Below are 27,061 nucleotides of genomic sequence, written 5' to 3' on the forward strand. Positions count from 1 at the left end.
ACCTCCTGGTCCTTCCTGGGCCCGGACAGTACCCATTTTCTTCAAACGCGACCTTTGCAGCTAGCAAGGCCTGTTTGTGGTCTTTCTGCGTGGAAACAACTCTGCATCCTCCAGCACGCCGTCGGACATCTTCTGTGCAAAGGAGAAGTTCCTGTCATCTTCCGTTGTTGTAGAATCTTCTGCTTCTTATACCCGGAGGCAGCCATTTTGCACCTTCATCCGGGGTTTAGTGGGCTCCTGCCACCCGGACACTTTCGTGACTCTTGGGCTTGGTCCCCTCCTTTACAGGTCCTCAGGTACAGGAATCAGTCTTCAGTGTTTTGCAGTCAGTTGTTGTCTTTGCAGAATCTCCTGTCACGACTTTAGGGTGTTTCTGGGGAAGTAGGGTAACTTTACTCCTACTTTTCAGGGTCTTGGGATGGGGTATCTTGGACACCCTTAGTGTTTTCTTACACTCCCAGCGACCCTCTACACACTACACTAGGCCTGGGGTCCCTAAGTGGTTCGAGTTGCCCCTAGGCCTATTGCATCCTATTGTATTCTGGTTTGTGTGTACATTTTACTTACCTCCTAACGGAGTATATCCTCTGAGATATTTTTGGCACATTGTCACTGAAATAAAGTACATTTATTTTTAGTAACGGAGTATTGTGATTCTTGGGATATAGTGCTATATGATATAAGTGGTATAGTAGGAGCTTTGCATGTCTCCTAGTTCAGCGTAAGCTGCTCTGCTATAGCTACCTCTATCAGCCTAAGCTGCTAGAACACTACTAATCTACTAATAAGGGATAACTGGACCTGGCACAAGGTGTAAGTACCATCAGGTACCCACTATAAGCCAGGCCAGCCTCCTACATCAAGTAACTAGACTATAAAAATCATTATTATATTATGCCCTCCAAAGGACGTGCACAAATATCTTTTGTTAAAATGCTACCATACTTGATAGTGGAAAGTGTATACCATTGATATATTGGGTGATATAAAATAACACATCCACATTTATATGATCAATAAGGTAGCATACATCTATTTGTTTTTTTCATATCTAGTAATCTAAAAAAAAGTAAACTAAAAGGAACATGAAACAAATTTAAAACCACAAGTTATATTTGAGGCACATGCAGATTTTGGCGAGGTAACTACCAAAATTGGCATGTTAATCCCCAAAAATTCAGAACTGTGTGGTATTTATAGAACTAAGATTTTGTTAGGGACAATAAATATCACACCAATTACCGGGTGACTCGTAATGACAGCTAAGGACTGGAAAGTGCCTTTTTGCACTAACTCACCATAAAGGTGACAGACATAAAAGGTAAAAAGACACCGATAAATACCTTCAAATCATGATTGTAGTAATCTGCAATATCTTTCCTCATCATTCAAAAAGTGACAGATGTTCCTCCCCGGCAATGACGTCACATCTGTTATTGGGACTTTCGGTGACCCCCTAGGAGCCCGCCCCAGAGCTGACATAGGTGTAGGTGAGTCACATGTGTTGTGACATGGTGTGATGACATGTTAGTCACGCGCCCTGTTGCTGTCCCTAGTGTTTAGGTGTATGTGTTGTGTAAAATGGCTGCCGTGCAGGTGTATGCCGTGTTCATGCCGTCAGGTTGGTTGGACTGCAGTGTGGCTCCTCAGAGGGAGGTGGGGTGGAACTACAGAGGCCCCTCTCACCCTATCCAGAGCCTTGCATAACCTAGAGGGAATTGTACGATGGTGAACTTAAAAAAAAAAAAATATATATATATTAATAATAATAATAATAATAATAATAATAATAATAATATAAAAAAATAAAATAAAAAAAAGAAGAATCTTGAAGCTCACAGGCAAAGAAAGGGCCAAGCAGGGTGTATATCGACATAGAGCATGACCTCTAAAAACACAAGTCATAGTTACCTAAGGAGGGTAGCTGTGTGTAAGAGAAAGCTAAGTGAGGCCTAGCAGGCCACGTGGTGGGTGTTCAGGCCGTTACGTAGTTTCTAGAGGAGCTGCTAGCCATTACCCCTATTATCTTAGCAGGCCTTCTTGTTAGTGCTAACGTAAGGACTTCTTGTTAGTGTTAACGTAAAGCAATGAACTTTCAATCTATGTTTTTGCAAGACAAAGTGACCCATCCATGCTTAACAGATGTCCAAGTAGAAAGAGGTAGCCTCCAGGTGAAGTGTATGAAATTCTAACATAACCATAAAACAAAATGTGTTTCAGAGCCCACCCCTTCACAATGCCTATGCATAATTAGCCTGGCATAGCAAGTTTAATAGCCCCATCATAGGTATCATACACACAGACATCTCACAAGACTGTTTTTTGTGACCAGCAAATTGAAGCCTGCAGAGAGCAGGGCTACCCCAGACCATTAAGGAGAAAAATATGAAAGGCAGAGCGCAAACTGGTAATGCAAACCAGCTTTTACTGAAGGTAAATACATATGACCTGTTTGTATATTTTTTTTTATGTGATTCCAACTTGCTGTTGTCTCTAGCCCCTTTCACTAGGAAGCACAGAGCATATCTGCCATGTATTTTGAATACTGCTATTTAAAGCCATGTTTTGTTATAGATTTATTATTATTATTATATTCTATTTATGTGGTACGCAAAATGTGTTTTAGTTATGATAAAATGTGCTAGGGGTGCCCATCACGAACCCTTGCACCCCTCAGCAGCCCAAGGGGCTAGGCTCATGGAGGGTGGGCACACAGAATCAGGGGCAGTCACCCCAATTGACCATTACCTTAAATGTGGGATATAGGGGCGTCCTGCGTTTGAGCGCTTTGGGGGACACCCCAACCCCCCCCCCCCCCATCATCCCAAGGGACAGGGGAAGCCTATGTGGCGGTGCGAGGGGATAACTGAGGAAGCTTACTATTTAAAAGCACATGCTGAAAAGGTCCTTGTGCATGCAGACTTCTGGAAATAATAATAATTGTAAGATACCTCTTATGATTAATGTGGCTACTGCAGAGCTGTAGTTTTGACTCTCCACAAAGCAGCACAGAGGGTTAATACGCCTGTTGCAAAGAACAGAGCTATGTGTGGATAGCTGGCAGGATAGGTAAAGACAGCCTTTATAAAGGCTTTTAAAATGATATTATTGTATGTGAAAGGACTATCGCAAGATGTGGGTCCACAATGTTTTTATTGGTGGGTAGGGGGTGACAAAAAGGCTGTTGCATGGGTGTAGGAGGCTGGCCTGGTTTGTAGTGGGTACTTAACTTTACCACATTTCACTAATAAGGGATAACTGGTAGTGTTTAAGCAGCTTAGACTGAGTGAGACTGCCAAAAACATACTGACATAAAGGTAAAAATGGGGGTAACATGCCAAGAAAGATGGTACTTTCCTACAATGGGTCCTCAGGCATTGAGAACACGCATGTAAAGTATTGTGATGGCTGGTGGTAATAGTGCTTAATTTGTGCCCATTTCCAGTGCTAAGCACCTGAGAACCGGCACATATTTTTTTTTTAGGTTTAGTGCTTATTCTTCTGCCTCAAGAATTTGATGCGCACAAAAGATAATTTAGGGGAAAGATGTTGGTAGAGAAAAAACAAAAAAAGCTGCCCAATGGGAGAAAACAGCAAGCTGCAGAGTGAGTTGAAGGGTCACGGAGTGGCTTTAATTGCAATAAAGAGACCTGAGATGGCTTCAGGATTACGATGACTCAGTATTCTGTGTTCCCACATGTAAGTGCAGCAGCCATGTGTTCAGGAGGAGGGCTCAGGGCACTGACACGTTTTTAATTACAAATTAATTAAGAGGTACAGGCCTGAGGAGCCCTAGCCTCTCGCGCTTGGGCCCTCAGGCCCTTACATTATACCAAACGGTTGGGGCCCTTGGACCCCAAGCACAAGGCTTGGTTCCCGAGGGGCCCACCTGTCAGCGGTTTTTAATTTGATTATGTTTAAATATTTAAAATAAAAAATAAAGAAATTAAAAAATAAAATAAAAAATAATTTAAACAAATAAATTAGTGGTGGCAGAGGAATACAGAGGAGTGAGTGTGTGTGTGTGTGTCCTCTGCCCCATAGCTTACAGCACAAATTCTCAACGCTGAGGGCTCTGAGCAACAGGTTAGCGCTCCACAAACCCCCCTTTCTTCTTACCTTAGGTTAGGGTCCTGTTGCCCTGGGGAGGTGTTGAGAAAGATGCAAGGGCCCCCATGCTGCCTCCACAGCCTGCGATTTTACAAAAAGACTCTCTGTGCTGGTGGAGCTGGCCCTGCCCGTCTGCTCCACCCTCTAGGCTGGGGCTTAGAGTGAGCTCCGCTCCCCACACATGGTTCAGAGCATTGGCGAGCTAGGGCGAAAACACGCAAATGGATCCTAAGATCCGGCTACCATTCTATTGTACGTGTATATATACAATTAACTCTGATGTTTTAAATTGTTTTGTTTTATATTTTTAATAATTACTGTAATAAAATGAGGGTATAAGGACTAGAGGCGGCATTGTAATATGAGTAAAATAAAGCTGCGGAGCCCCCTGGACCTATATAAATAATGCCTTTTGGACAGCTTCCTAGATGTGTTGCGCAGCAGCACCGCCCTGTGGACATTTTTAAATAAACAGTGTATGGTTTTTGAGAAATGTGAACAAGCGTCTTTATATATTGTACCTTCAGAACAATGTAAGAGTATGATAGTGTACTTATTAGCTAACATAGTGAGTGAGCTTGCTTAATTGTGTATGTAATTATTTGAGAAAATGCATTTACAGGCTTATAGTATAGTTATGTGTTATGACGTCACCATAAAAATGAATGGTGGTCTAAAATCAAGTATGTCTTTTTATACGTAGGATCCCCAAGACCAAGCGGCGGCCCACAAGGAAATGGATGCCTTTCAGCAAGGTACAGCTACCTATAGTTTTATAGATAGATAACAGTGTGAAAGACCTACTCTTACTACCTATTTTGCTTTATTTCTAACAATGTTTTCTGATACCTTTCTTTCGTTTTACAGGATATGACGCTGAAGTAGAGACAGCTGTCAAAGCTCTATAGCGGATCCTTCAGGCTCAAGATGTAAAGTCCTCAGCGAAACAAGATACAGCTCTTACGGGTAAATAAAATTATCCCATGCCTCAGAGAACGCTAATAGTCACGGGTTTATATTGGAAGTGTAACATTTATTTATTTTCCCTCTTCTCTACAGAGCCCCTGGGGCGCGCACGAGTGGTGAGTCTTCGGCGCAAAACGTGGAAGACGTTGTTAAAAAGGCATGCAGGAAAAGGAAGAAATGAAGTCTACAGCGATTAAACACCTATAAAGAAAGGCCCCAACCGTGGGAGCACATTAGGTTTGTTTTAAAAATGTAGAGCCTAAAGATTCCTAATCTCCCTCTCTCCAAAAAAAAAAAAAAATTTTAAAAAATATATATATATATATATATATATATATATATATATATATATATATATATATATATATAGAGAGAGAGAGAGAGAGAGATTTTTTTTCTCCCTCTACAATATAGTGGTTCTGGCATTACCTAAATTATTATTATTTTTTTTATTTTTATCTTTTACATCGTAGAACCATCACAAAAGATCTCAGAAGGTTTTCGCCGTAAGACCAAGCAGTCAGCGTTGCCTTTAAAGGGCGTCTCAAGAGTCTTACAAAACAGTCATCAACAGCTGCGAAGATCGGTGCAGAGTGTCAGGACAAACAATGACCAGGGTCTACAGATAATCATCATAGACCAGGTACAGCCATTAACCACTGCACCACTTTACAAATAAACTCCGCCACCGGTACAACTACCTCTTGTACTGGAAGTAGAACTCAGCAAGGGTTGAGACAAAGACAATGGAGACGTTACACCCGCAGACACACATCATCAAGTACTGTTTAAAAACGAAGAAGGGGGACCCCAAACAGGGGAAGAAGTCTAAAATAAACCGTATTTGCTTAAAGAATTGTAAGAAGAAGCAACCGGTCCCTGAGCTACTAACGATTCCCCTAGACCTCTCAGTTAAGAACACAGTTACTCCTCTGATACGACACCATAGTCCACAGAGTTCTAAGTGTTTTAAGGCTGGTAATGTAGAGGCGGTTCCAAATGGACTAGTCCCAAAAACTGGCTTCTTTGGGCACTGACGGAATGGGTTGAGGGTTCTGAAACAACAGCAACCACTGAAGGCAATGGACCTTCTAGCGTAGACCCAAAGGTGCAGCAATCTTCAGGTCAGCAATCACCCGGTCCTAGCCCCTGCGCTTCCCACGCATCCGCGGCCCTAAGCTATTATGATCACCATTTATGTTTCCCATATCTAATGGACCTCAAGGAGCATACGATCCTACCAGTCCCCCGGTCCAGTGTATACGTTCCCCAGTCTTCTCCCTCTTCAACATACCCTGATAGTAGTACGGGCGGTAGCAGGTCACAAACTCTAAGTTTTGAAACCCTGTCTTGCGAGAAACAGTCCTCCGAAACACCCGGGTGTTCGAATTGGGGCCCGTCCTGGTCCACCTATTCAGAAAGCGGTTATTGCTGTTACCAACGAAACTGCACCTGGTATGGCTCAGGGAAATATAAACATCGCATCTAACGCCTTAAGTAATGACCCAGAATATGGCGTTTTGGACCATACTAGAGTCCTGGACACCTATATAAAAGAAATACACCAATCTGTTAGAAAGCTAAAATTCAGACTGAGCCTGAAGACTTTAAAACTCAGGAAACTCAGGAAAGGGGGGTTGAGGGTGGGGGGCGGACGTCGCAATACCACGTCCTCCAGAGCCGGGCTGAGGGCTTTAACTCAGAAGTTGCCGTTGTGTAGGAGGGAGGTGGTCCAAGCATGTGAATCAGTCGCTGCAGACATAGGTAATATACAGGCATGACTAGACGTGAGGGGTAGCCTAAGGAGTATAAGAACCGCATTTATTAATACTAGTATCCACAGGTCTACGTTTCTTACGAGTGCTCAAAATAAAAAAGAGCCACCCAACAACTGCGTAAAACCCCAAAGAAACATCACCTGTAACATAACACGACCTCCGCTAGGCCTTAAAACAAAGTTAGGAGAAAACATCACAAACATCAGGGTTTTTAAGACCTTAGGGAATAGAGACCTGATCATAGTTACCCCCAAACAACCTGCAAGACCCAATCACATAGTAGGTGAAGTGGCAAGGACACAGCTCGTAAGTACATCAAATATTGTTCAAATAGGCTGCAGTCTGTTACCTAAAAGCATCTGGCCTTGTAAGAAACAGAAGTGGGCTAGTAGCGCTAGAAACTGTAAGCTTTTAATAAGGAAATTAAAGAAAGCCAGATTAAGTGTTACAAGGAGGTATATAAATACACCAGCACCTGGCCATAATCAACTATCAGTGAATGACACACCAGTGAGCTCCCCCAACCTGCGACGATCTGCAACCAGAGGATTCAGTACAGGTGTTTCTAGAAAGTGTTAGAAGGTACAGTCATACCGTAAAGAGGTTTAAATCTACAGAGCATTATGAAGAATTCCATTTTGTTAAACTGGAATGTATAAATTCTTCTGATCACGGCATTATAGCTATCCATTAAGCTGTACAAACTCTCATAGAAAGGCTGTTACATGATGTGGGTCCTAACACCCCGCAACGTGTTTGAAAGTGTAGAATTTCTAGAAAGCCATTCTAGCCTGCTACAGAGCAAGGCTGAAATAGTTGCATATGGCACCTTCAGAGTCATCGCCCTCGTTGTCAGGGGTCGTGAAGGTGGTGTTTCCAGACCTTTGAAGAGCATCTTGAATAGTAAGATCATTGGAAAGAAACAAAGATGGTTACTCAACTTTAAAACAGGGGTATCTAACACAGGTCTGGCTGCTAGCATAGCAGGGCTACTGATGGATCGCACTGCACCCGATACTCACATTCTGTCTAGAGCTGCTGAAGCCCATAGGTCGCTTGAAATACCGCATGACCGGATGGTCGGTTTTTGGGGACATAGGTCTTTTTGCGAACTATTTTGCTGTTACGGTGAAAGTTCTTTACCACAACGGTTCCTGGAAGTACTTCACAACCGGGAAGCGGACAAAAACAAGACTGTGTGTTCTCCATCATGAAAATCACTTTCAGTATTTTGAACCTGAGGGGTTTTCTAGGGGCCAAGTACGTGTGCACCCATTGCAACCATATCTACAACACACAGACAGCTCACCAATGTGAAATGCACTGTAAAATGTGCCAGAGTGATGGGTTTATTGAGACCGCAGGGCAGAAGGTTCAGTGCCAAACCTGTAATATATATTGTTGCTCGCAAAACTGCTTGAGCATACATAACAGACTTGATCACTGTCTCTAAAATAGACTGCAGAAGATGCGGATGCTATGTTGCCTATAAGCATAAATGCAAAGGTATGAAATATCCCAGATGTAAGGTATATTGTCACACAGGGGCAGAACACAAGTGTTACATGGTTAAAGGATTCCCTCAAACCTAAACCGAAGACTACATAGTGTTCGAAATAGAGTGTACACAGAAGACAGGTGTACATCAACCTAATTATGTTTATGCTCTTCATCTAACTTCCGATGACAGCTGGGAGTTTGAAGGGCATATGTGCAGGTACGATTTCCTCATCACTTTCCTGCAACCAAAATTCTATGGGTAGACTAAGATGGCTCATAACTCTAAAGCGTACAAACCCTTTATGTTGCAGACCATGATTGGTGAAAAGATGGCTGCAGAACTTATCACCCAGAGTTCAAAATTGATGTTGTTAAAGGCGATGCCTTTTCAAATAAGGTTCATTGATATTCTAAATTTTCTACCCACGAAATTGAGCAAATTTGGTTTCCCAGGGTGCAAAGGTTATTTCCCCCACTTTTCAACACCTGGGCCAAAATCACAATTATGAAGGACCCATGCCTCCAGTTACGGTATTGAGTATATGATGCCGGCCGAGAAGGAGAGCTTTCTACAGTGGTATGATGAAAAACGTGAAAATCACTCATTTTCAAACAGTTGAAAGCGTACTGTCAGGCGGATGTAATGATATTCCGAAAAGCCTGCAACATTTTCAGAGACCTGGTGGTGGAAAGGACCAAAAGGGTTAAGGTTTTGAATCGCAATAACCGAACGTTGAAAAAGACTGTACACTACATAGACCCTTTCTAAAATAACACATTGGCTTCCATGTGTATGTCCATCTACAAACATGTTTCTGAAGCCCTGCACCATAATTCTAGTACTACCTGACCTCTATACCGGCAAACAGAAGTGTTATTCTACCCCCTCCATCCAATGGCTCATGTACATCTGACAAGGAAAACATCTTCATTCAACATGCCTTACAGGGCGTTGAATACAGAGTGGGGCCTTATTATCTAGATGGCTACACTATAATTAATGGTGTGCCTACGGCTTTAAAGTACAAAGGTTGTTTTTACTACGGTTGTCCCGGCTGTTACAAGGCCCAAGAGTTTAACAGACTGTTGGGCACCAAGTTTGAACACTTACAGCGCCGTACTCTGAGGAAGGCTGAATATGTTGAAAGCCATGGCTTTGGAATGAGAACCCTATGGGAACACAAATGGTTAGACATGCTAGCTTTGGATGCGGAACTCGCATCTTTTATTAAGAGGCGACAGTTACGAGCCTTTGGAACACCGCAACGCCTTATTTAGCGGTCGTACAAATGCTATACAATATTACAGGGCTGCGGGTGAAAAAATACACTATGACTTCACAAGTTGTACCCATTTTTGAACAAACAGAAGTTATACCCTATAGGCTATCCCATCATCATCTATAGGGACTTTATGCCGGTAGGTGATTATTTTGAACTCATTAAGTGCCATACCTACCTGCCACTGCGGCCATACTTCCCAGTGCTACCGTACAGAGTCGACGGCAAGCTCATGTTCCGGTTATGTCGTACCTGCGCCGAAAGTAAAGAGACTAACGAGTGTAGACACACCAACGAGCAGAGGATGCTCATCGGTACTTGGTGTAGCATCAAGGTACAAAAGGACCCTGAGAAAGGTTACAGACTGAGTAAAATAGTGGAGGTATGGCACTTTAAAAGAAGATCAACATGTCTCTTTCCTTAGTATATCAACTTGTTTCTGAGAGACAAACAGGATGCTTTGGGCTTTCCTGAAAGGTGTGTCAATACGTCTTTAAGCAAAAGTAAATCGACGATTAGCACACTCACGAAGGCGATTGAGACCTGAGTTTATCGAAGTCAACCCCGCCAGGTGCCAGTTAGAAAAGCTCTGCCTAAACTCCTTAAGGGGAAAATTTGCACAACGTACAAACCTTTCAAACACTACCATTTTAACAGATCCTAAAGAGTTGTTTAAGTATCTTTTTTCACCAAGTTATGATGAGCCCAGCTGCGAGTTTATCGATGATGAGACCGCTGCTCTCTGCTGGAAATACGATAAAGAGTACCCCACAACATGTAACAATATAAATATTTTCATAGCCTATTTCACAACGGCTTACGCTCCTTTAGAACTTTACAGGATGTTGGATATACTTCAGGAGCACTGCCTGTATCACAATACCGACTCTGTTATTTTAGTGAGTAAGGATGGTGATGAAGACCCACCCCTAGGTGTTTATCTAAGAGATTTGACCAGCAAATTAGATAAGGACAACTACAGAGTAGGATTCACCTTACCATGACCCAAGACCTATTCCTACAAAACGGCAAACAATGCCATGTGTATGAAAGTGAAAGGTATCACCTTAAATGTTATTAACACAGTTAAAATCAATTTTGACAGTTTAAAGGATTTGGTGAACAAATACGCTATATCAAAAGATGGTGATAATAATAAAACCATTGTTGTACAACAGCCCATCATAGTGCGGTCCAAAAAGCAGTGGGAATTTACAACCCACCCTCTACATAAAACCTTACGGGTAGCGCTTGATAAAAGGGTCCTTACTGAACACTACAAAACCCTGCAGAACGGTTATTAAAGATGCATTCGAATACTGAATCCCCACAACTATGGACACAAGATTGCAACACCCGTTCTCCTACGTTTTAGCGGGCCCCTCAAATTGCGGTAAAAGGTTTTTTTATAAAGAAGTTGCTGGAAAACGCCCCAGGGGTTTTATCCCACACCCTGAACAATATTGTATGGCTTTATTCATGCTGGCAAGATCTTTATACGGAACAATCCCTAAGGTTCCACCACATTAAATTTATAGAAGGGATACCCAACACTCTCAATAGCGAAGCCTTGTTACCTAAACACCTTATAAACATGGTGATTGTAGATGATCTTATGCTCGAGGGTGGGGACCATCCTGAAATAGAAAAGCTTTTACCTAATATTCACACCATCGTAATCTAAGCATATGTTACATTGTGCAGAACTTGTTTTACAAAAGGTAAGAGCAGGCGTTGTATAGCTCTAAACGCCTCATACCTTGTCCTTTTTAAAAACCCCTGTGACAAACAGCAGATTCCTATCATCACTAAAAGATGTACCCCAGAAACACCCAGTTTTTCCTTGTAAGCCTTTAACGAAGCTACCACTAAACCTCACAGCTACCTGCTGGTAGACTAAACCCAACACTCTAGAAGACTACAGACTACATGCTGATATTCACCCACCCGACTTCCCCGTCACTTACATACCTAAAACAAACCATCGTATAAAAAGAATTGTTAAGACTTTTGCAACATTTACACTCTAAGCCTTATAATGTAAGGTTCTGACAATTTCCGCGCACTCACACCGTATTTTAGCCCTCCTAAAAAATGCTGGTCAGAGCTAGACCCCAGCAAAGAAAGGCCAACCTTTGTATGGCTTCGGGCGACTTAGTGGCTGTTATTTCAATAATTGCCCTAAACACCCTAAAAGGCAATGTCCCTATAACAGAGAGTCAGTTCCAGGTGCTGAAGAAGAAGCGTAGCCTTATCAAAAAGCTTAGTAATGAAAGGGCTTCCCTCGTTTCTAAGAAAAAACTTGTTAAACAGTCGGGCAGCTTTATATGAGCGCTTCTGGGCATAGCGATTGTTTTAATTACAACCTCCTAGCCGGGAACTAATGGATTACACTCAAAAGTGGAACAGTTGGACCCTTCTACGAACAACGCTTGGGATTTACGAAAAAATGAAGCACTATGTCTAGATGCCAAAATTCAAAACATTTTAAACAGGACCGATTTAAAACCTTACGACAAAGCTGATCTTTACTCCAGAGTTCTTCAAAACTTTCTACATTATTACAGGCAGTGGCAGTCAGAAAAACATGCTGGCTTTATATACCAACGACTCTGATCCGCCACCACCGGCCCTCGACGCACCTCAGGCTCAACACCCCCCACATCCGGTAGTCCCATCACCACCGCCCCCAAAGGTCTTTGTTGAAGAACTTTTAAAAAATGTAAGACAGAGGTGCGAAGCAAATGTTTCTAAGTAAAATGGCTGCTTCTAAAGATCTAACCTCGTGGAACGATCGGGGTGAATTCCTCTACAAAGGACAGCAGATTGTTGGGTCTCAGATGTACGATCTCGTCAAAGGTTTCACACACCCAAGAACCCTATTGCTCCAGAAAGTGCCTAGAAGCTAGGACCAGTTTCTACAGGCCGCTGCAGAACTCAACGTTCCTTCTACGATCATTGGTAATGCTGAACACAGACGGCTGTTTGAAAGATCCTACTTACAGCCCTCCAAGTACTCCAATGCCTGTTGTTTTTAAATCCGGCCCTACAGTGCCCGCAGCCCCGCATATCCCCCAGCTATCCCCCTCATGTAGCACATCTCCTCTGCCTTTGGAGCCTATAAAGATATCGTCCAAAAGGAACACTTGGTTACCTATTTGATACTTCTACTTTTTTAAACAATGTACATGTTTTTAACACTGTATCTATATAGTTTTACACCGATTAATGTATTTAATGGTTGCTTTCATCATTTATTTTCGTTAATATGTTTGGTTGCTTAATGCTTGTACTAAAATTATATGTAATAAACACTTTTTAACCATTTCACCACTCTTCTTTCATCTTTTTAACGTGTGGTCCCCATCGGAACCATGAAAATGTATAGTCTGATTTTGAGTTTAAATTCTTTTATTGTAGACAATTATAGTTGCACGTATATAAGCATTACACAGCCTTACACTTTTGACACACATCGTATTCTGTATTAACAATAGTGGCCATAGACCCCGCATTTTCTTTTACATACTTCACAACCATACGGTCGTTATTTACTAGATTGCACGAATATAGATTTAGAAAATTTCTAAACGTCATACCCTCAGACATTTTACTAATAAAATATATACAGTGTTCTCCACACGTAACTGATAAAGAACCCTGCAATCGCATCTGGTTATACTTGACCCTACCAGCAGCTTTATTTTTTTCATATACTTGAATACGGGTTTTGTATAGATGATATACTTGTGGAATGCCGCCGAACTGTCAAACACTAACATTGTCAATACCCAAAAACATTCCCACCCAGTGTGTTCCACCCTTGTAATGCGGGTCTGTGTTAAAGACTTGCGATCCTGGTCTTTCTACACCAGCTTCCTGGGGTAGATTGCCGCTCAGAAAAACATCTAAAAAGTATTTCCTTGCTTATTTATGCCTCCTTAAGAACTCACGTATCTGCACAGTGTCCATTGTACAATATTTTAAAGATAGTCAAACATGATTTGGCAGACGTGGTTGACCTGGATGACACTGTCGAACACCGCAAACACAATCATGTTCACATTGGTAGCCAAGGGTTGACTAAAACTTTTTCCAGCTTTTAGACTTCTGTTTATCAGATTATAATGATCACCGTCTTCCATGTCGGGTATCAGATCAAAAGCGAACAGCGTGTAACCATCCCCATATCCTTCTCTTGAAAAGACGACTCCTGAGTCCTTCAGATGTTTTCCTGTTATCAACACCAGTCCAAGATATTCTCTGATAAAATTCAATGTTCCAAAACTGGGTGTGTACAGTTTCACCAGAATCAAAACCCCCCTCATGTACCAGCACCGCGTAGTTGATGTCATAGTGTTTGAAATTGAATGGGTTTGAGGCATACTGACCGTTAAAAGCGGACTGTCCAAAAACCCTATAATAAGTTTTGGTAGCTGTCCAAGAAATAAATGTTGCTGCTGTGTTAATCTGGAACCTGTTGGAATGCTATATATCTTCAGGGCTACTCTTTTCATTGAGTACTTGGCGTTCAATAGTTGTAAGGCCTCGAAGTGAGCCAGTCTGGCGCTTGGTGACACTTTCACTCACTTCACAAACAAAATGGCGGACAGTATAACTAGTTTATACTGTTCTGCATCCCCACTGATGAGACAGAATGAGTCCTTGTTGCGGGTTAAGTTGTACTTAAGATTGATGTAATTGACGAGTAGTTTATCTTGGTAGAAAAGGTCTGAGTGTAAGTGACCTAGGAGGTCGAACTGCCTACTGCCAGTTGCAAAGCTCGCTATCTTTATAAAACCCTGATTGCGGCCGTCCAGAGCAGTAGCTGCAAAATGACTAAGTATCTTTGGAGAAGATCCCCGCTGAAAGCTGTGTGTCCAGGGCATCGCTGCTGTAATTAAGTTCCTAAAACCCTTTTTAATTTACCTGAACAGTTATACTGTACACTGCATCATGATTTGGAGCTTCAATAAACACCTTCCGTCTAACATTATACAACACTAAATGCATAGTCGCACATGACTCAATGTTGGCTATGGTTTTGTTGATGGCTCCGACCACTGAGGCCACAGATGGGTAATATCCGTCAGGAAACCCGGTATGGATGGTCATATCGATCGGAGCACACTTAATATTAAATACGGCTTTGTACACTAAAAACGTATTTCATGTTCTGGGGTGTTGGATTTCGGTTAGGGCTACCTCCCAAACCCCTTTCAGGTCTACAGGTTTTGCCAATTTTACTGTATAATTAGAAACTCTATTGTCAGGGAACATGTCCTTTGAGGCGTTGGGCAGCAAAGTGATATAAAATGGCATTGTATCCATCTTCACGTCTACAACGATCCCCAACGTACTCGCACAGAACTGGCCGGTACACAACTGTTCAATCTCGAGCCACCACCGCCATTTGACAAAAACCTGGTGGTTAGCTCTGCTACCTTTCCTTTTCAGAACCTTTTCAATCCTGTACACCCTGTGCAGATCATTAAGGGATAGATGTATCAAATGATTTTGCACCTGCAAACTGCGAAATCGGCCATTTGCGAGTGCAAAATCGTGGTCTGCAATGCATCAAAGGAATTCGCAGACCACAAAATGAAAATCGCAAAAATTTCGATTTTCTGCGTTGCGAGCTGGATTTTGCGAATCACAATTTGCGATTCGCAAAATCCAGGTCACAAGGCAATTCTACGAAAAATTGTAAATTGCGATTTTTCGCAGAATGGTATTTTGCACATGCAAATTACCATTGTCTGCAACCAGGTGGTAACCTGGTGCAAAATTTAGAAATGCAGTAAAACTGCATTTTTAAATTTAACATGTACAGCACACGTGCCCTTTTGGCATGTGTGTACTTTACACGGTAAAAAAAAAAAAAATGGGGTGCAGGACAGGGGGCCTTAGGCCCCCAGCACCCTGGCCTTTTGCATTTCCCAAATTGCGATTTCTGTTTCAGAAATTGCAATTTAGGAAATGCAAAAAATTCACAGCTATGGGCCAACAGGCCCATAGCTGCGAATGGGGCCAGTATCGCAATTTGCGATTCGGTAATTGCATTTGCGATTTTTAAGAAATCGCAATTACCGAATCGCAAAGGTGATACATGGCCCTTTGCGAGTCGGTAATTGCGATTTCTTAAAAATCGCAATTACCGAATCGCAATGGGCCAGATTCATACATCTGGCCCTAGGTACCTTCTGTAGCTCCTCCTAATAAAAGACACCCAACACCTTTTTCCAGGCATAGTCCTTTAGCTTGTAAATATATACATCCTCTTTAAGCTCCACACTTTTTCACTATGAATATCTCATCACTAAAAGTCTGTTGGTATCCCTTCGTAAAGACCCCTGTCAGTTTTGAAACCCTAACATGGTCACCTTCTTTTAAAACTGGCTTCTTTACATCTGCAGCGATCCGACTCCCATATACATTTCGCCACACCTTTAACAAATTATCGGTAGATATGTCTATGGGGGCCATTTTGATGGTTGTGCGGTAAGTGGCGTTGTAAACGCCTACAATAGACTGTAGAACATCCACGTACGGGTAGGTGTTATAAGCAGTGAAATATCTCCACATCTTAGACTTTAGGGTTCTTTTAAAACACTCGATAACAGATGCTTTTACCTCCATGTGCATTACAAAATATTTAACATTATTCAGCTTTTCCTTCGTCTGTTTGTAGTTTTTGAGGGGTTCGCCCTTTCCTGAAGATTGCTTTAAAGGCTTCAGTTACACCGGAACCCCTTTTATCGCTTAGCACTTGTACATAGGCTTACTTCGACAATACATCTATAACCGTTAATATGTATTGGAACACAGTTATTATGCTTTGATAAATCTTGAAGACTGATTATGTCCGCCTGCCTTTGATAATCTACTTGCGCCTTAACGATCGTAGGTCTTCTCTTAAAATATGTCCTGGCAGGCTTATGGAGTGAATACGCCCCTTCCACAGATAACCACGTCTTCACCAGCGCTATGTTTCTTGGTTCATTTTCAACTAGAGCCCTTCTAAACAGTGCTTCGGTGCCCCCGAAGCTACCAACCCAGCTTGTATCGTAATAAAGCTTCCTTAATCCATCACGCGACATGTTGTCATCTGTTACAATCCATGAAATGAAAGACACTGGTTTTGTGTAATGCCGTTTTATTAAAAGTATTAGCACAGAATAAAACTATTTACTTTACATTTCTAGATACAGATCTTATGGTGGGGTATTGTTAGACATTAGGTTGTCTTTTTACTACGTGTGCATACTAAAACAATCTCTACATACATTACTAGGCGCCATGCTGCTAATCGACCTCAGCTCCACGAGTTTTGCTATTTTTATAGCTGTACACTCTATAGCTCTAGACACGACTTCCCTCTCACGCCTCCTGTAACTTTGTACACCAGGATACTGACAGCATTCATAAGTTCGTATAGATCAATGCCAGACAATACTAAACCCTTCTTTGTGAAATAATCATCTGTCCGAAGCTCCAAGGCTGTGCATAACGCCACTGTCGGCAAAAGTCTTAACTCACGCGTACGCCTTTTGAACACGCTCCAATATTTATCAGCTGTGGGAATCCACGCGCTGCTACACCATTTGGATATACATCCAGGATATACATCCAGGACTGTCGTACATCATCTCGGCGGGCGGCTCAGAAATGTTCAAATAATGTAGTTACAGGGTGTATTTCAGCTATTTTTTCTTTAATCAGCACATATACCATTCTGCCAATGCATATGTATCCGGGGTGTAACTCAGACATCTTGCACCTCGACATTCTGATACACGTCCTAAAAGTGTGTAAGTATGTATGATAAATAACAGTGTGTTGACCCTCTACCTTTTTTTTTGTTTTGTTTTGTTTTTTGTTTAAACAGTCTTCGAGGGGCTAATGAACCGATTCTTCTATTTTTAAAATAAACATCACACAAGCGTCTTCCTGTAACCCTTTCTATCATCTTTCTATCAAAATACGTACAGAACCCATACGTGCGCTCGAGTTTTGAACCTGGTTCATTCGAGTGCTGGATCTCTTTGAGCGCTGCTGCTACGATCTTAACCACATCGGGTGTACAGTTTTCTTTTCCTCGGACATCCCATACACAGCTCTTAATATTTTATACACCTTGTACGGGTCTAGCCTGCTACATATATGTTGAATTGTTCTTGGTGTGTACCACTCATATAGACACTTGTGAGCCACCTGTTGCAGTTCGTTAATTGTATGCCCATAACAAAGATTATAATAGTCACGTTTCACACGTGTTCACAACAGTCGCTGCACAACCTTTAACAGACCATACTGCATCTTGTGGGATACCCTTAATTCCCTTTCCGAAAACACCGCCATTATAGGTACAAACACAATTCTTACGTGGCTATTTGTTCTGGCTTGTGGAACTTTCAGACTGTTTTGAACAGCATAAGCAGTAAACATTTACATTGTTAACCTTTGATGATGACCCTTCTCCAGCTGGGTTTTTGTTCATGTTTTCTATGGTTCAATCAGAAACAAAAACATACTATTAGCTAGGAGGTTACAAAATATACAAATATGCGTTGTGTCTATACCGTACTTTTTACTAAACTCTTAATTTTCTTGACACTTGGCTGCGCCTCTGAAATCTTGAGAATCGCACAGATCCATTGATGTTGTCATTGTTTAGACACGGTTGCTGCACAATAACTGCATCCATTGCCTTTTCCTCGAGAAAACCCATATCTTCATAGGCAGGGGTGTTGGGAGGTGCTATATATTCTTCTACATCGTCAAGGTCGGTGAAAATGTTTCCAACATTTAACTCTTGACTCGATGCATCACTCCCATCGCTATTGCACTTAATAGGGGATATTAGATGGGGTAAATCCTTGAGGCCGAGCTTTTCAAGCCTATGGCAAAGATCCTCTTGAAAGTCTGTAACATTGCACCCCTCGTCTTTAGGAGTACCCTTCTGCGCGTACTCATCCAATACCGATGGTTTTAGGGTTCAATAATATTCGTCAATAGTGTTCAAGCCACCCTCTGAGGCCGTCTTTTGATGAGGGGGTTGTTTCTCTTCATAATGAAAATTATCTCTTTCAGCTAGATGCTCTGGGTTTAGCGCAGGTCGCTTAGACAGCCCCTTATATGGATTCTAAGGGTCAGAAAGGGCGTATTCCTCTCCAACATGACACATGCTCTCCAAAGGGACTCTTATTCGTTGGGTGAATATTGCATAACCCTGCCATCATGTATTAGGACCTAGCCACATGCTCGTGTTCGGCCTACGTCACAATCCCACTGACACTCTTACACCCACGTCAATTCCAGGGTTGTTATGCAAGTCTGTGAGGAGGGTGGGTGGGGGCTTTGTAGTTCCACAGCACCTCCCTCCGAGGAGCCACACTGCAGCCCAACCAGCCTGACGGAATGAACATGCCCAGACTTATCCTCTTAGGCGTATAAACACGGAGCACACCTGCACGGCAGCCATTTTACACAACACATACACCTAAACTCTAGGGACAGCAACAGGGTTCGTGACTAACACGTCATCACACCATGTCACACCACATGTGACTCACCTACACCTCTGTTAATTCCGAGGCGGGCTCCTAGCGGTCACCGGAAGTCCCGGAAACGGATGTAACGTAATTTCCGTGGCTGGACAACTGTCATTTTTTGAATGATGAGGAAATGTATCCCCGATTACTACTCATGATAACAATAAGCTTCAATAATAGACGCTAGGCCCAAACAATATATTGAGAAACTACAATAAGCTAAACATTTTAAATTTGAAACAATACTTTTATTGCTTTTAGATTGAAAAAGATCTTGTTAAAATAAAAATAGAGACAATTACATCTAACCTGTTGAGATACATACAAGACTTCCACATGGCAATGGGCTTCTGCAAAGCTAGATAAACTAACGTAAAGTTGCAGGCTTCAGAACAAAACAAAAAAATCATGGTAGTTCTCACAAAGTAATCCACCATTTCTTTTGCATAAAACAATAAGCAATGGCAAACCTTGATTGTTTACCTTAAACAGATAAAACTTGTGGCTGTCGTGTTGGCCAAGCTTCTCCTGCAACCTCAGAATCAAATGCTTCACTTGTTGTGTGCGGGAAGCAGTGACAAGTGGTTCGGCTTTTCGGATATCTTCCACCAATGTTTCCACATCTGTGCTGTTGGACAATATTGTACAAATACACAAAATAGTTATAATTACTTTGATAGTCAATCAATAAATAAAATCTTTATTTTGGCCAATTAAGGCCATAGTCAATACATATTAAAAAAACAATTAAAAAAAGCATTAACAACATAACTTACATAAAAGGACAGACTGAATAACACCATAAAATTCAGAATTTCCATTTCACGTCACAGTATATTTTCATCAGATGTTAGAGCACCAAAATTGGTATCAACAGATCAAATAAAACAAGCAATATTAGTTACCCCTCTAAAGTTCTTCTCGTTTGTGCTGTGTCCTTCAAATATGAACATACAATAAAACTGATGCATTTGTGTAATTAATAATTGCAAAAAGTGCAAGGCCTCCCTACACCTACGATGATTTTAATACCGGTTTGGGAAAAAGACTGGGTTTAGGATTGTAGTGCTTGCAAAAAAACATGTAATGTATTAATAACTGCATAAAGGTCCCATTGCAGCTACAAGCCAAGAAAGGGGCTCCCAGGAAGTCTATTTGTCACCCACGACTCAGGAGCCGCCAGACTGTGCCGGCTCTAAAACAAAACAAAAGTGACAACTCCCAATCACTTACTTCCAAGGAACTATAAAAAGGGTATGGTCTGTGTCAACAAAGAATCTATAAAGCGTCAGCACGGTACTGTTTGCCAGCTCAGATTTTAGCCTACTATCCTCGTAAGCTTCCCCATATAAGCACTTTACCCTTTTCTTATCGACTTTCGTGACCTCCTCGAGTTTCAAGAATAGGTCAGATAATCCTATTTACTGAAATGTTCTAAAAATATAGCTTAATCAAGGAATAGCAAGACCTCTCTCCAGGCTCAGTCAATCCATAATAAGGTCTCTGCATAGCTGTGTGTGGCTGGGGGGGCAGGGGAGATCCAGATGCTAAACCAGAGTAATAGCAGCGCCAGGGCTACCTTATCTTCTATGTAATGTTGTCTTAGCTCAGAATAAATAATGTAGCTAGAGGCTGTAGATGGAAGCTGAAGCAGCTTCAGGCAAATCTGGTTTTTAACTAACTGCAGGGTAGGACAATTGTAATGTACCCAAACCCCTGCCCCATACATGGCAGACGAAACTCATCGTGCATTATAGATTTTAAGCAAGGGCACTAAAGAACCTTTCCCTCTTGCCCTTCGAAGATTAAGGATAGCTCCTGCTTAAGTTAAGGCATGAGCTAGATACTTGGTGTTGCCAAGAACCCGTTAAGTTAAAAATTACACCCAAGTAGCGGAAATGTTTAATACTACTCGAGGGCTGACTTTGAATAACAAGCCTATGAGAGAAGAAGCGCACCTTGGGCCACAGGCCATAATCAGTGACTTGCCGTAGTTTGCTGCTAGAGCCAGGCCGCTCATGTACTCCACACGAGTTACCAATGTTCGAAGAGCGTTGGGTGTCCGCTGTAACAGAACTGCTTCATCAGCATATAGCAATGCCGCTACCTGTCTTTTTGCGACTCTTGGGGTATCAACAGGGCATGCAGTTAAATAAGGTTAAACATTATTAATATAAAAATTAAATAGTAAAGAAGCCAAGATGTGGCATTGGAGCACGCCACACGTGAGGCGGTTTTCCGAAGATAGTTCCCCATTGGGGCTCAGGTTCACCTTTATTATCAAGGAGCTGTGCAAATTAAACAGCAAATTCACCACAGATGTATCAGCCCCCATGTCCAGCAGTTTCAGCCACAACGTGGACCTGTTCAGTGAATCAGAGGCTGTTGAAAGATCCATGAAAGCCAGGTACAGAGTGGAGCGCTTTCCCCGAGTATATTTATCCACTATGAAGCTCAGGTTTAGACACTGCTCTACTGTACCCCACCCTGGCCAAAACCCAAATTGAAATGGCAAAAATATTTGTTGCTCTTGTGCGCATTCGTCCAATCTGTTATAAATCATCCTCCCGATAATTTTGACTCTGCTATCAAATAGGGAGCTAGGTTTATAACAGTTGGGAAACATACGGTTCCCCTTTTTAAAAAGCCACAATGATCTAGAGTTTCCAAGAACTAGGAAATGGCATGTTCATAGAGCTATTGAAAATGTTGGTAATCAGAGACCCACTCTGCAGTATTACACCTTATTAAGATGATTGGTATCCCGTCTGAACCTGGTGCCTTGCCTACTGTGCTCTGGTTTATTGCCAATATGACTTCTGACAGGGCCATCACTAATGCTGATGCATAAAATAGACTCCTTCGCAGCTAGATATCCAGGTCTGCGTTCATCTCAAGGTGATAAATTAACAAGAAGTGAGTCCACGTCCAAGCCTAAGATACTACATTGGAGCATGGAGCATGGAGCTCCCAGGAGTATTCCTTGCTCGGATTCTATTGATTATACCCCAGAAACATCTGTGCTGTTGGACAAAATTGTACAAATACACAAAATAGTTATAACTTTGATAATTCATGACAAAAGAGGCTGTGAAGACTTCAGATTACCTTTCTGTAAAAGAAATAATGAGATGTGACATTTTTGTTAACAATGCAATATGGTGAGGTGTCTACAGCACAATGCTTTTACAAATGTTAGATTCTTTTTGAACTGGTGCTTGTATTTTATAGATACGAAATATGAAAAACCTTTAATAGAACCTGCCAAAGTAGGAGAACCAAAAAGAGTTTCCAGTCCATCAGCAGTTGACAAAGTTAAAATGTGTTGTAGGGGAGAGGGAAATGCTGCTGTGCTGCTTGCCTAGGTTTGTGCGATACAAATACCACTTGCATACATAGGTGCCAACCAATGTTAAGAGCTGATTTCCTCTAGCGAAAGGGCATCCAACTCAAACTTTTCAGGAGTCTTGCCAAGTAGCAAACCAATCCAGATTTCATGTTGGTCAAGCAAAGGTGAAAGTAACAGGGAAAACAGAAAGTGTTGGCGAGGGCCGAGTGGGGACAAAGGAATATAGAGATACCAGACGGTTAACCCCACTGAAGGGGTGTCAGGTCCCTGGGGTAGGGTCCCCCCCCGCTCCTTCCATGAGGAGTAGGAAAAGGGGGTCAAGAAAGGGCAACAGGCAACAAAGGAGTGAAGCCTGTAAGAGAGGTCTGCAAAGCAGGAAGGAACAGAGTGGGGCATGATTTATGGCCAATCAAGGGCCAAAGCACCATTCAAGCAGCCCCATGAAAAAGAGGAAGTAGTAGTTTAATGGGCAGCTGCAGTGCCCATTGATGCCGCCACTGGGAAATGAAATACCACCAGGATTGGAATTGCACCCAGCTGAAGAAGCTCAGGAAGAAACAACCATAAGAGTGTTGTACCTACAGAGACAGTCCAGAAGAGCGGGTGGTACCTGCAAACCATCAGAGGAAGTCTGGCAGTAGCAAGTAGCAGCACACGGTAAGATGCCAGGAGGAACTGCTTACAATGTGGAGGCTAGTGACGCAACCTCAAGACTGGCGATTGTGGATGCAAAGGATTCTCAACAACAGTGGTCCTTGAACGTCAGGAGGGACTGCTTTTGGTTGAGGCAAGTGACAATCTCCCAACAGCAGGAACAACCTGGAAAGGGCAGAACAAACTAACACAGGAGGATGGGGCCAGGAGGTAAGTGGGCAAGTGCTATATCACCCATTTCTGGTCACTGGTACAAGCACGCCCTCTCAGGCTTTGGGGAGTACGTGATGCAATCAGGCGTAATTAGGCTGAAGGACAGCTGCTGAGGGCAGAGGTACGAGTGAGGAGCAACATGACTGTGGCAGACATTAAACCAGACAGAAACAAAGATTAGACACTCCATCTGAAGATTAAGGGTTCATGAACTGGTATGTTCATGCTTCAAAAGAGAAGCTGAAAAAGTGGAGAAGGTGGAGGGCTTATTGCCAGGACACATGTAGTAGGAATCATGGCAGAACAGTAAAAAACTCAAATATTTGTAAGGAATTATATTTCACATTTCAGTTGCTGCTAAATTCAATGGGTTTTGTTGATACAGACATTGCAGAGATGGGAACCTCAATGTATATATTGGGTACAGAAAAGAACTACTTGCATCTGAATGGCTAAGGCATAGACTCTCACTCTGAAGATTAAGGGTTTGAGTCCTGGCATCTCAGTGGTCATGTGTTACCTCTGAAGTCTGATCAATCACAAAGTGTTTCCAAGCTCAATGAATTGAGTGAAAGGGGATTGCTGGTTGAAAAAAAGAGATGTGAGGAACTGCTTAGTGACAAATGATGCAGTCTCGGGACTGAAAGAATAAAGAGGATACATAAGCATCCCATTATCAAAGATCATAACGTGGAGCAAAGGGGGAAAATAAACTAAAACATTTTGGCACCCAGCCAACACCAGCGAAAAAATATCTCATCACGCAATTAGGTCGCAGCAGACACATACATAGCCTGATAGGACTGCGCCAGAGGACAAGCATAGCTTCACTGAAAAGGAAGGCTACCAGCTTAGCAGCTGGCAATTGAGTATTAAGATGCCCTCCCCCCCGCAAGCCAAAAGCAAGGCAAAGACTCTCGCCACAGCCAACAGAAGCAAGTTACGTTACAAAGAGGGAGTAGGGGCAGACAGTAAGCAAATTCACAGTGAAGGGGAAAAAGACCTTTAACATATCTTGGGTCTGGCAACCGTGGCAGCAGGCCACAGAGGAAAAAATAGTTAGTGGAACAGCTGCTACAGGATGCAGAGCTATGCTCAGACAGTGAAGAAGATACTCTCCAGGAGGCTAAGTGTGAGCCACACAGAGCAGGAAGAGAGAGTAGAGGGGACAAAGCCAAGGATAATCAAAAAGCAGCAGGAAAGCATAGAAGCCGTGCCCAGCACTTGTGGCAAAGACAGTGGCAGGGTGGTACGATGGAGCTGGAAGATGCACAAGAGGAGGATGGTGATCACAACAGAGACTGGAGGGCTATTACAGATGTGAATGATGGTGGCAGCTGCACAGGATCACATGTATCAGGAGCGGTTCAGCACCCATAGGGGAGCAACCAGGCAGGGCAACAAGCAGCTGCATGTGACCCACCTATTATTGCGAGTGGGATGATGCTGGGCAAACGATTAGCATCGCAAGCGCCAATAGTTTCCCGCTATTACCGGGTCACCCAAATAGTTTTTATACACCTGGGTTTCCACTTTGAAGGACAATTTTACTATAAACAGGCATCTCCCGATGGGCTGCTCAGTGACTTGCTTGTACTCTAAAATGTAATGTCAGTATATTCAACAAATGGGCAGTGCAGAGAACACTTCAGAAAGAGGGCATCCTACACTACCTGGATGACTTCTTATTTGTCTGCAAAGTATCATGAGTGCCTTAGCAGTGAGATGAAAGAACGCCTGTATGTCCACAACAAGAAAATGGACAAAGGCCACAAAAGCGGCCACATAATACAGTCATACCTTATCTGTGGGTCTTGGGATGCAGAATGGCAGGGCAACCAGAGGGAGAGCACAAGGACATTCCCAGTGACAACACTTGCAGCTCAGGTACAGTGGGGCTGGCCATAGGCCAGTAGCCAAGGTTGCAAATGGAGCCTAGAATTCTGCAAGCGGTTGCAGCCATTGAGAAATTCAAGGAGGAATCTGGTAAATAGTTACTGTTGTACATATGGTGATGAATGGAGATAATGATTATGATAAAAATCACTTTCCAAGATTAATTCCACCTGCGATTGGACAAACGTTTTCAATACACTCTGGCCATATGGGTCAAAATTGAAAAGAATGGCCGACTGCGATGGAGTACAGGTTGGATACAATAAGCAGATACGGTCTGGTCGGTGCTTACCTTCGGACTGCAGAACATTTTCAGTGGGGAAAGGCTGCAGGCAGTGTCCAAGGAAGAAGTGCTGTCTTTGGAGAGCTGCTGGACTAAGTTGTGGCGAAGATGTCTTTGTTTAGACTTAGTCACATATTTGGATTTTGTCTATCTGGGCACCTTTAGCACCACCACCAAAGGGTCCAGGACTGGAGGGGCACCACTGGGGTGGGGTGAGGGTGCGGGGGGGAGGGTTAGGACTCACTCGGGCTGGGTCTAGGTGAGGGATCAAGATGATTGGAGCCTTTAATGTCCCTGAGGTATTCAGAAGGTCAGTCAACTAGCCCTTGGAGTCACTCTGGTAGTCTTTGGTTCAGCAGTAGAAATGGGTTCAAACATCAGGGCGGGCAAACTTTCTAAAAGTGGCATTTTCAAAACTAACTCAAAATCCGACTTTACCATTAAAAAGGATTAGCACTTATTAAATGTAATATGGCAACCTGATCTCATCCTACTGAAAAGGTAAGCCTCACAGTAGTGAAAAATGAATTTAGGAGTTTTTCACTATCCAGGACATGTTAAACTTAAAAGTACATGCCTAGCCTTTTGATTACAATAAACCCGGTCCTATGGGCTACCTAGGGCAATGAAAGGGGTGTTAAAGGATTGGAAACGGGTTATATTGCCAAGTTGAACTGCCAGTCTAAAACCGCATTCAGGCTGCAATGATAGGCGTGAGACATGTTTTAAGGGGCTGCTTAAGTGGGTGGCACAATAAGTGCAGCAGGCATACTAGTAGAATTTATTTTATAGACCCTTGGTATGTAGTATACCACGCTACAAGGGACTAATAAATAAATTAAATATGGCAATCACTGAAAGGTCAATGTTACAATCTTTTAGGGAGGGAGTACAAATCATTAGCACTGGTTGCCAGTGGCAGAGTACAAGGAGTCTTAAGGCCAACAAAGCAAATTTCAGCAAAAAGTGGAAGGCAAAGGTAAAATGTTTTGGGAAAGACCCCAAAAAGGCTCACAGGCCCAATAGTAACCAATCTAGTTATCCAGCTCTTATGAAGCCTAATTTGAATTTTTAAATAGAACCGTCAAATAGGTAGCAATTTAAATACTAGGCTTTTGGGAAAAGAAGTCTTGCTCGCACACCTCTGAATAATTTAATACAAATCTCACAATCAAGAAACAGTTTGAGATTGGGTATGGTTGGGACAAGGAAAAACAGGCATCATAAACCAAAAACATGCACCGATGTAACCAAGTGATCGAGGCAAGAAAACAAGACATTTTGGAACAACTAAGGTCTAGTGGTTTGTGTCTAGATTAGACAGGGTTCTAAAAGTATGCTTGCCTCGAAGATCTGTAAGTTAATACCTCATTGGCAGCTGAGGTTGGGGGGGGGGGCAGAGTATCACTAAGTTTCAGGCACTAAAAGTCGTCTTAAGTGAAAACGTGGTATAACAAGGCTAGAGAAGTGAAGTTTTC

The 27,061-nt window shown here is 42.5% G+C and overlaps 1 protein-coding gene across 1 annotated transcript in view; it reads right to left on the reverse strand.

Annotated features, from left to right (window-relative positions):
* DAW1 (dynein assembly factor with WD repeats 1) overlaps positions 1 to 27,061 on the reverse strand; it is a 190,905-nt gene that overhangs the window by 137,517 nt on the left and 26,327 nt on the right. Inside the window, exon 3 of the mRNA XM_069213859.1 lies at positions 19,672 to 19,816. Within this exon, the coding sequence (XP_069069960.1) occupies positions 19,672 to 19,816 (145 nt within the window). The remainder of the gene's footprint in view (positions 1 to 19,671; positions 19,817 to 27,061) is intronic.

This window comes from Pleurodeles waltl, chromosome 11 (assembly GCF_031143425.1).
Source record: "Pleurodeles waltl isolate 20211129_DDA chromosome 11, aPleWal1.hap1.20221129, whole genome shotgun sequence".
NCBI lineage: Eukaryota > Metazoa > Chordata > Amphibia > Caudata > Salamandridae > Pleurodeles > Pleurodeles waltl.